This window comes from Siphateles boraxobius, unplaced genomic scaffold, assembly GCF_051911475.1.
Source record: "Siphateles boraxobius isolate OS27281-9 unplaced genomic scaffold, OSU_SipBor_1 46, whole genome shotgun sequence".
Taxonomy (NCBI): Eukaryota; Metazoa; Chordata; class Actinopteri; order Cypriniformes; family Leuciscidae; genus Siphateles; species Siphateles boraxobius.
In genome coordinates, this window is record NW_027509097.1 from 4,626,767 (window position 1) to 4,638,113 (window position 11,347).

An 11,347-nucleotide genomic window follows, 5' to 3' on the forward strand; every position below is an offset into this window, starting at 1 on the left:
ATTTTTAAGTTGAGAAAAAAATCTGTTTTATAACAGTTTTTTTTCTTTTGTGTTATTATTACAAACATTAATATATATATATATATATATATATATATATATATATATATATATATATATATATATAATGATTTCCATTACACGAGAGTAGATGTTAAAACTTCATGCTGATTTGTACTCTGCTTTCGCCAAGATAAGCACCAACTAAGACATAGCTTTACAGTAACCTATGCTTCTCCATCCATTTACGCTTCTTTCCATATGGCGATGTAAATCTCCTTCTGTCTAGTGTTAACACGCGTCAGCACACACAACGGCTGCAACCACAGTGCGGTCCCCCCATGACAACCGTCTGGATTGAGCTGAGTAGGGGACATCTCTAGGGTCTTCAAGTGGGCACCTTCCATCCTCAGTGTTTCGTCGACTAGCCCACGACACCTCAAGAGGGCTCGACAGTGACTCTGGCGTAGCAGAGTCCCCCCCCTCCGTCCCCCACTCAACTCAGCCCAGCTTACTGACCTCTACATCCCTCCTGCTGCTGCGACCTAACCACAATCAATCTCTCCGCAACCCAACCATACGCGCCAACCCGTTTGACTAAGGCTGTCGAGCCCCACTGGTGCGTTAATATGCAGTTTCAGTGGCAACGGTTCCGTATGGCATACCACCTACCGCAAAACACAATATCTGCCCAACCACCCATAATTCACGCAATATACACAGGAACGTAATGACTGTAAATACTATACAACCTATACAAATAAACCAACAGACTCTTCAAGTTTTCAAGAAACCGTAGCATGGCGGCCTGTACACAGCCAGCTAGAATCTTTCCGTCTCAACCACAGCCAGTTACTGCTCCTTTCTGCTGCTTCAGATAAGTTCTTTACTGTGCGACGCAACTCTTGACCACTGAATCCGACGTCTCTGAGGAACCGGGTTGTAGAGTGTGCCACAAAACCTCGACAACCCACTTCCACTGGATAAACCTGGACTCTCCATCCTCGCTGTTCTGCTTCAGTGGCCAGATGAGCATACCGCAGTTTCTTCCTCTCGTATGCCTCATCTACCGCATCCTCCCATGGCACTGTTAACTCTATCAGTTTAACAATGCGTGCTGATCCAGACCACAAAACAATATCTGGTCGTAGGTTAGTGGTGGCAATCTCAGGTGGAAAAATAAGCCGTATATATATATATATATATATAATTTTTTTTTCCTTTGATAAATAGTTTATATCCTTAAGGATTTAAAGCAACATCCAGTTGTTTTTTATTTTGTTTTTATTTATTTTTTTATCTTTTTTTTTTGTCACCATTACTGTCCGAACTCCCAAAATGCACATCATGTCAAACAAAATCTCGAAACTCGACTACTCCTCCTCACCTTTCACTGACACCTCCTGCCACCACCTTCCAGACCCCTGGCATCCGGCCAGCTTTGACTCGTGGTCGGGAACAGAGCATCTCCTGTTCTCCCTCTGCTCCTGCTAAAGTCTGCTATCATCGCCATCAGGACGAGGGAGGAGAGAGGCTGGAATCCTGCTTTGAAGTTTTATTGAGCGGATAACTCCAGGCTATTGCAGATCCATTGAGTTGTCTCCAAAAGAGCCAGAGCCACCACAGAGACGTATAATACTGAACATTGTTAGGAACTCTTAAAGACGGCTTCATTTCAGATGGCAATGCAACAAGCTTTAGCACCTCTACCTGAGCCAGGTCTGCCTTTAAATGAACACTTGAGATGTTGGACTGGTGTTATGTTGTAGTCATTTGAGTGTGATGGACAAAAGGCTTTTTGAGTCCTATTTTGAGCGCGTTTGGTTTTTCTTGGAAACGCTGGCACTGCGGCTGCAGTAAACAGCAGGGATTGTTAGGGCAGTCTTCCATGTCAAAGCATCTTTGTTTTAATTGGCTCTCTGATGATCATCCCGGCATCACATCATCAACACTGAGAATCTTCCCAGTGAGAGCCCGAAATAGCTCTTGAAAGTTCTTTCTCATGGAAAGCTTTCGCTTCTAATCTGTCACTCTTATGTTACAGAGAGATTTTAGATTTATTTGGAGAAACGTGTGCATATAATGATGCTATTTTTTTAAAAACATGGCGTAATCATATATCAAGAATTGGCAATCTTTTGCATTGATTTTGATGGCATTATTTAAATTAAGCTACTTTTATTTAAAAATGTTTTTTATTACAGTTATAAAACTGATTATTGTTTTTAAATGGAAAATTAGTCAAATTATATTTATTTTGAATACTTTGTTCAGAGTTGTGGACAGTTTACAAAGTATATTTACTGTATAGTACTGTAACAATGTTAAGGCTCAGAGAAGGAGAATGTGGGAAAACAGTATGGAAATCATACCTTGATTTTAAATAGTTTTTTGACTGTTTTGACTCAATTTGACTGTATTTTACTTCTTGCAGTTAAACATTTTAAAAATTCTTGTTTTTAGGTGCTGTTTGAAAATGATGGTTCCCCTGATGAAAAATATCATAATTTCAAAACAAACACATAAGTATTGAGATATGAATTAAGCATTCTGTTAAAAATACACTACAATTAAATAACTTTGGGGTTGTTACTTTTTTTAAAAAACATTTTTAAAATAAGTATTTTTATGCTCACCAAGGCTGCATTTATTTGATAAAAAAGTAAAAAAATATATATATATATTGTGGAATTATTATTACAATTTAAAAGAACAGTTTTCTATTTAATGTCATTTAAAATTGTATTTATTCCTGTGATATCAAAGCTGAATTCAGCATCATTACTCCAGTCTTCAGTGTCACATGATCCTTCTAATATATTGATTTGGTGCTCAAGAAACATTTACTATCAGTCTTAAAAATTTTAAAACAAAACAAAATATAAATAAATCAGGATTCTTTTATGAATAGGAAGTTCAAAAGAACAGCATTTATTTGCAATAGAAATATTTTGTAAAAGATTATAAATGTAATGACTGTCACCTTTAAACAATTTAATGAACCGTTACTTTCAAACTTTTGAACGTTAGTGTGTGTAGATCGCCCAGCACTAATGTGTCTTTGTCAGTCTGATTCCTGCTGTGCTTGATATTCGAATGGATCTGTGGAATGTGAGACATAGACGCTTACATGCTCCTCCCCCTCAGTTAATCCATATCTGTGCCACAATAGGATTTCTCCCTTTCTCCGTCTCTGTAGAGATATGAATGAGGTTGAGTTTGTTTTGGCAGTCACGTGGCCTTGAAACCACAATCTAGTGGATTGCGTTAATTTTTTTAGGCTTTTTGAGCAGATTGGACAGAAATATTGCATACATGATACATTGACATCTATTGCAGAAAGAAAACAACATAATCCAGTGTAAAACTCATTTAGACACCATGCATTTCTGTCACAACTATCACAAGGTCAGGCTTAGTGTCATTGTCTAAATGTAGGTCCACAGAGGAAGTGAAGATTCATACATTTTAAAGAGATTTCTGTAGGGTAGGGTGATACTCAAAACAGGGATTTTCCGGGTGGGAACATCTTGCCCCACTTTCTCTCTCTCTCTGCAGGAGACAAAACATACAACCAGTTCCAGTAAGATTAGATCGTCCCATCTGAGGATTCAATAACCATTCCCGTCGCGATCTGTCTTCAGCTTTTATTGTATTATTAGTATTTTTGGTTTGGTTGAATATCTTGGCAAATTGTTTTGGAATTATTTTGTGGTTTGAAACTTTAATTAATCAACACAAATGTCTTTATGATAATAAGGAGGCCTGAATCACATTGACCTTGTCCTTTAGGAAAAAACTTTTTTTTTTCTTAGTGATACTATTGCTCATATTTGTGGTGAGGCGTTCTGAAAAGTATAGCAGTTAAAACCAGCGCAACTACCCTGCGTTTTTACTTATTTATTAATTGATTCTTTTCCCTTTTTTATTTAAAAATGATAATCTCCCTCACTGTAAAAAATTAAATGATCAATTAGTTATGACAACATATGTTTTTACTTTGCTTTAACTTAGCAACATAAGGTAAGCAATTTTTAACTTTTAAGTTATACACGATTCAAATGATTATTTTTAAGTCAGTTTAATGTAATTTAAATTGAAATGACTTAAACTTCCAAGTTGAGTGTACTCAAATTTTAGGCAGCAACTTTTTTTTACAGTGCTTTTGCTAATTAGAATTTTCCCTGCTCAAAATTACTGTACAATTAAATTGTGAATTTGGGTTAGGTCTTCTTTCTTTTTCTTCTTTTTTTCAATAATTACAATTATTTAATGTGCAATTTCTTCTGTGCAGTGTGTTTGTTTGAGCAGAATGACTGTGCTAAAAAACATTTTTGCCATCCTGTTGGTGCCGCACTTCACTTTTAACCATCAGAAAAAGACAAAAAAATCCAGTCACATGTGTAAAATCACCAGTTAAATTGTCTTTAAGTGTCAGCTGGATTCTCCCTCCAGGTGATTTGGCAGCTGCCCATGTTATGGCCGATGTGCTCTGATTTAATTATTATATCCAACTGGATTTCTGTGGTGTTTTAGGATCATAGCTGGATTGAGGAGAAAGAATAACAGAGGAGTGGATGAATGCAAACAAACATTTTTGGAGGAGAGAACAGCTGTTTCATCCTCCATGTGTCAGCGGGGGAAGGGCAGGGCTGGGTCACGACGCACTGTGTCAACTGACATGTTTTTATGACCACACACATACACACACAAACACACACACACACCGTGTCAGCATGCTTTAGTTTCTGAGCTTGGCTTCGTTGTGAGGTCACGCTGAACAGAAAAAGCTTTCAAAGCTGAATTACTGGCCATTTTGTTTGCTGCTTATTAAGTTGTTAAATTTGCTGGTATGACTGGAATGTCCCTCATTAAAACATTGCAGTCGTTTAAGAGGCTGAAATCAGCACATGCTCATAGACCTTCTCGAGGCATCATGCTACAAAAGTCCATAGTCAATAATGCTTTAAAAATATATCGTGGGCTTTATACATTTATTTGCATGTATTGGGCAGACTAATAAATAATAAAATGTGTGTGTGTGTGTGTGTGTGTGTGTGTGTGTGTGTGTGTGTGTGTGTGTGTGTGTGTGTGTGTGTGTGTGTGTGTGTGTGTGTGTGTGTGTGTGTGTGTGTGTGTGTGTAATGCATAGAGATCTCAAACTATTTTATCATACAGCTTTTTTTCTGAAACATCTTGACTGCGTAAAGAAAAAAAAGATGAAATTCAGCAGGTATTTTGGCATAAAATCTGCAGCTCTTATTTAGGGCGATGTGAGGCTGGATTTAGGGGAAATGGTTTCCTCACTGAAATTTAAACAGAGGCATGTGTGTCACATATGTGTGGACATGTTACAATCATGATGGACTGGAGAGATCTGTACATTGTTAGTCTTTTCACTACACAAAGACAAGGAGAAATGTTCAACTGTTTGTATTTAATATAGTATGTGAATATATATTAGCATCTCTGTTTTGCAATAGTTCAGTGATAAGATGAAATGCAAGAAAATTCTGTCGATTTTTTTTTTCTGTTTGTTTTCGTTCATTTCACATTGTCGTAAAGTAAAAGACCTCAAATGACAGTGTTGCTCTCAGAAAGGGTAAATAAACTTAATAAAATGAGTTTTTATGTTAGTAGCAGACTTGAATGCTGTGTCTAACAGTGAAGCAAGAGTTCAACTATTCAGAAAGTTCAGAATCAACCCCTAAAAGTAGCATTTGGAAATTCCCTGATTGAATTCCTGAGAGTGGAAAGTGGTCTGGTGAGGATAGACAAGTCTTCTTTAAAGGATATGCAAACATTAAAAGCCTGAGCTATGATGGTTCTTCTCTCTTATTTTCATTTTCTCCCTCTCCAGTTGGCACTTAGTACTTTAGGATATATCTGAACTCCATCAGCCAACTCTAGAAGTGTGAGCCAGATATGTCAGAATGAGGGTGGGAAGGTGTTGTAATAAATATGGTGGTGGAAGACACAGATTGATAGAGGGCAGATATTTATACAGTTGTCCATTGTTCTAGTGCAAAGTGCTGTCTCAATAGAGAGTGTAAGAGGCCGCCATGAGGAATCTACTCGATGTTGATCCAGGAGATGCATTCGTGTCCGAGAAAGTGTTGAGAAGTTGTACTCCCAACCCACATTACCCTTACAAAAAAGTATAATGTTACTAGCCTGCCGATATACTGTAATGGTATGGTATGCTTTTAATTTCCTAATAGTAGGGTCCAAAAGTCTTGAAAATATGTTTTTTTCCCTTTGTTTTTGTGCTTAAAAAAAGGCATAAAAATATGAATATGTATTTAAGCAAATGAAAGACTTACAAATACTGCATACTGAATATTACTTCTTAATTTAACATTTAACTCAAATTGTTATAGTGATAATACAGGTTTGTTGTGAACTAATTGCTTTTAAATGAAAATGTAAATCTGATATCACAGTACTTTTTTGTAAGGGTAATGCAATATTTAAAGAAAAAAGAAGCAGCAGCCATTGTTTGTCCCATGAAATATGACGAAGGGCCCATACTGCACTGCTTTAAACCCCATGTCTCTGTTTACCTCTAGGAGGCGCTTGTTTTCTCCTTTAAGACTGGGGGCCTCCAAACTCTTCCAACTCAATGGGTGAGGACATGAATTGTGCATTGATTGACAGGAAGTTGCTTCCTAGTGCTTGTCCATTCCTATCCTCTCCATTCGTTTCATGCATACATGGTCAAAACCCCACCACATGGATATGTGACCCCCTAAACGCAGCGTGTGATTGGTACCAGAGGGTACAGTGGTAGTCCTAAAGCTTTGAGGTTATTTTTAAATGATAGAGCCTTTATTTCTCCTTTTTTTTGGTTTGGCTTTTCTTTCTTTTTGGGGCCACTTTTGACAGGTTAAACAATACGGTGCGTGGTCTATTGCATTTCACTACTGCTTTCCCACAGTAAATAAGTGTAGTCCAGTAGAATAATTCATTGGATATTGTTCATTGAATCAGTTTCCTGTCAAGTCTGTTGTCTTTTTCATAACAATAATATATATATTTTTTAAATACTCGCAATGCAGTTTTTGATAAAATTAAATAGCTTGTCTTGAGAGCTTGTCAATTACAATTTAGATTATAAATATTGTCTTTAAAAAAAAATTCTTTAACAATATGGTACATTGCTTAAGATTGTTTTACTTAGATGTTATTATGATCAGTGTAAATCTTTTGTGATTATATGAATAAATAACTCAAATCAGTCATTTTCACCAAACTCACACTTGCCAGTCATGATTTGTAATCTTTATTAACTTCCATTGTATCTAATGTTTTGTAAATACAGAAATAAATTCTGTTTAAAAAAATGTGCCACTACTTCATACATCTTAAGATGTACTTCACACAAATAAAATGCTTTGAATTGTTTTATTTTATTTTTTATTATTCATTTTTTTATTATATTCTATACTACCACTACCTCAAGTTTGGGGTTGGTAAGTTTTGTATTATGTTTTTCAAAGAAGGTTGCATTAAAATACAGTAAAACCAAATGTAATATTGTGCTCAAGAAACATTTCTTATTAGTATCAATGTCGAAAAACGTTGTGCTACTTAATAATTTTGTGGAAACCATGATACATCGTTTTTCAAGATTCTTTGATGAATAGAAAATTCAAAAGAACAGCATTCTTTGAAATATAAATATTTTGTAGCATTATAAATGTCTTTACTGGGACTTTTGATCAATTTAATGCATCCTTGCTGAGTAAAAGTATTAGCATGACTGACAATGTGCAACCCAGCTGTCAAAATGACAAATAATAATTATTTATAGTGCAACCTCTGGTTCTGGATAGAACTTGGGTACCTTCTCAAGTCATCTCCCTCCTTAAAAGCTGAGATTGTGTATGTGAGTATGTTTCCATTACTCATTATTTCCCGCTTTCTCCATCCCAGGGTAGTGACAGCGAATACGAGGTGGACCCCAACCGGCAAAAGACCCATTCGTTTGTCAACCACTATATCAGCGACCCTACCTACTACAACTCCTGGCGCAGACAGCAGAAGGGAATCTCCCGAGTGCAGGCCTACAACTACACCGAGTCTGAGTCCGGAGAGCCCGAACACAGCGCCCCTCCGCCACCTCTGCCACCTCTGCCCCCTCTGCCCCCTCTACCCCCGTTCCCCCCACAGCTCAGTTCCCCTACGCCCCAAAGCCAGTCCCAGACTGGCAGCCTTTTTAGACCGAAGGGCAGCCGGACTCCCACTCCATCCCAGCAGAGCTCCAACCCACCCAGTCAGCACGGCACACTTTACCGGCCCCCGAGCAGCTTGGCCCCAGGCTCCCGGGCCCCCATCGCCGGCTTCTCCTCCTTTGTTTGACAGAATGAAGATATCAGTACATGGAAATACAAAGCGAAGGCAGGGGGGGTGGGATCTGTTCTTTTCCCAAACGCCTGTTCAAACTCACGTCTATAGAAGAACAACAACAAACATCAGCCCTGGATCTGTTGTGCTTTACTTGTCATTGCAAGCTTATTTTTATTCTTGTATTCCTCCTTTGATCACAGTTTATTTACTTTCGTTCTGGTTTTGTTTGCTTTCTCTGCTTGTGTGTGTTCCGTGTGTTTCACTCACAATGAAAGACAATCACTTGGAAAGACACGTAAACGCATCGGTGATCTTTGTTTGTTTTGGTTTGGGTTTATTTTGTTGTGCTGCCTGAACAAACTGCATGACTTTTTTTGGATCAAACTATTATTTTCGTTTGCTTTTTTATTTAGTTGTTATTGGTTCTTTTGTTTTATTGAGTTCCACAAAAGTGTACAACACAAAACTTAAGTTATGAATGCTGGACAGAAGCACCAACACATGAAAAAAAAAATGCTATGGAGTAAATCTCAGCGTTTGGGTCACCAGTGGTGACTGACATCTAGAAAAACGCTAAATTGTGTTTTATTTTACTGTGGTATTTTTGTTCTTAAACAGATGACAAAGTACTTTGGTGATTATGAGAGGTTAAAGTTCATTCGACTAGAGACTATGATCTGATAAAGACCCGCCTGCTCTTAGCACATGTTTGAGTTGAAAAGCCAGCATCATTTATTGATGTCACAGGTCAGTTTTAACCAGTGTTCTAAAAAGGCCAAAGGTCATATTAAGTGCTTAATGCTAATCTGTGTTTTGAATGTTTTTTTCCAGATGTGAAATGTAGATTGTGTTCATAAAGCTAAGGACTGGAGCGCGAGTATATTTGCCATGTGAAACTGATAGATGAAAGGCCAAATATGTAAGAGTCTGATTTACTATGATATTATTGTACTATTGCTCTGGATTGATTCAGATTCAGAGGATTCATGTCAGCAGCGGGTGTGTACTGTATGTGTGTGTTACATGGTGGGCGGGGTCATTTGTTGCTCCTTTTGATTTGACTCTATGATGTCATCCTGAGCAGACGCGAACATCCGACATAAACATAAAATAAACAGCAGCGGATATGGGATATTTGCCAGCATCTCAGGCGGAGCTGGAAGTCGAACGTACCCATTAAAGATTTCCTGTTCACACACAGATTTTCACTTTACATGACTCTGCCAGTGATGTCATCTTCGCCGTTCACATAGATCATCTGGCAAGACGAGACGTCATAGGAGCTGATGACATTTTCAAAGATTGTGCAAACCAAGCAAATGTATTGTACCTGTGACCTTCAGACCATGGATTTTCACCACTTCGCTTTGACGCGGCTATTCAAAGTTACTGAAGATAAAAGAAAACGGACTAAGAACGCCAGCAGAGAACTTAAACGGCACTTGCACAGCTTACTTGTGAAGTTTAACGATGTTGTTTGCTTTTTCCTTTCCGTGAAGTGATTTTACTGTCTGTATAAACAAGGTCAATCACATGCTCAGTCTGCCTGAACACAGTATATTCCTAAATAAATTATGTTTTCTGCAAAAGTTATTGGTTTGAACATTGAAAATGGCCATCTCTGAAAAGGGAGCATTCAGGAGTGACTGACGTAAGAGAAGACGTGTGTAATGCTAAGTGAAAGAGTCCTTAAAATTATATTATTTTAGCTGTCATGACATTACCATGCTCTCTAAGAACTACGTCTTGGAGCAACTGAAGACAAGAAGTAATTTAAAGGTTCTTTCAGGTTTTTGACCTGAATTTCAATTTTATCTTTGCTGGTCCAACTTGTAAACCAACATAGTCATATAAAGCTGGTCAACCAGCTTAATCTTTCCAATGAAACTTGTTGACTAGTTGCTAGTTAAAGACAGCCCGGTAGGGACACAACCATACCAGAATCCTCAATGCAACATTCTTTTCAGATGGGGCATAACTGTATATTAAAGATATGTTCTGATTGGTTGTGAATGTAGGGTATTGTGCTGCGTTATCGGTTTCATTGGCAAATTTGCGCCTGTTTAAGACAGTTGAGACAATTTTAGGGATAACTTCAATCTGATGAGATGAACCTTAATTTCCAGATGCTTAAGGTGTGCTTCGGACAGGTGAGGAAAATATTAGGTTAGTACAGGCTTAAATACTAGCTTTATTGGATAAATGGACTAAGTTTCTGGAACGGCCACTATAGGAATGAGTGGATTACTGTAATTTTGACAGGTAGGACTCGCTCCTGGATTGACATCATTTGTTGGTCTTGGAAAAACTTTCAGGTCCAACAAAAAACTCTGTCCAATGGGAACATGCTTGCATTACGTTGACCAAGTCTGCAAAAGCATACTTAAATTTCTGACTTAACACAAAATCTGGATAGGATTTTTGTTCCAGGACGAACAAGGATGTTGTTCCGGCTCCTACTTGGCAAAATCACAGTCACAGAATGTGTGTGTGCAGTTATTTTATACTTTTGCATGCTTATTTTGTGTAGGTGTTGCAAAGTTTAAAAGTCCATCTTCATCTTCTTCTGTTGCTCTCATTGGTTTAATGCGTGCGGATACATCGGATCAACACACCTGTGGAATCCTGTCCAGCATCTGTTGTCTCCAGCCAGTTTACAGTCACACTGCTCCCTCAAGTTCAGAGAGAATGAAGCCAATCGATTCAATTTAAACTTTGATTAGGTTAAAGAGAAGGAGCATTTATTTCTCCATCTCCATCATTTTTTCTCTCTTTCATTCTGTGGTGTCCAAAAAACACACCCTCTTTGCGACAACGGCAAATGTGACATGAACTCTGTCCTCTTGTTTCTCCATTTCCAAATCTCTATATTTCATCTGAAGTGTGGCGAGAGTGAGACAGAAACCCTTCATTTATAGGTTAATGATGTCAGAGGCAGAACAGGACAGGAATGTGTCTAAATGGAGGGAGATTCCACATCATACTCATCCCGTTTTTT

At 37.9% G+C, this 11,347-nt stretch overlaps 1 protein-coding gene across 7 annotated transcripts in view; it reads left to right on the forward strand.

The window, feature by feature from the left end:
* The window catches only part of sdk2b (sidekick cell adhesion molecule 2b), a 305,599-nt gene extending 295,661 nt beyond the window's left edge, over positions 1 to 9,938 (forward strand). For 4 of the 7 annotated variants that reach the window (XM_077200331.1, XM_077200334.1, XM_077200332.1 and 1 more), the window contains 2 exons: positions 6,570 to 6,626; positions 7,936 to 9,938. In XM_077200331.1, coding sequence (XP_077056446.1) covers positions 6,570 to 6,626; positions 7,936 to 8,361 — 483 coding nt within the window. In that variant the 3' untranslated portion in view covers positions 8,362 to 9,938. The remainder of the gene's footprint in view (positions 1 to 6,569; positions 6,627 to 7,935) is intronic. The other 3 variants (XM_077200337.1, XM_077200333.1, XM_077200336.1) reach the window with 1 other exon arrangement.
* The last annotated feature ends 1,409 nt before the right edge of the window (positions 9,939 to 11,347 follow it).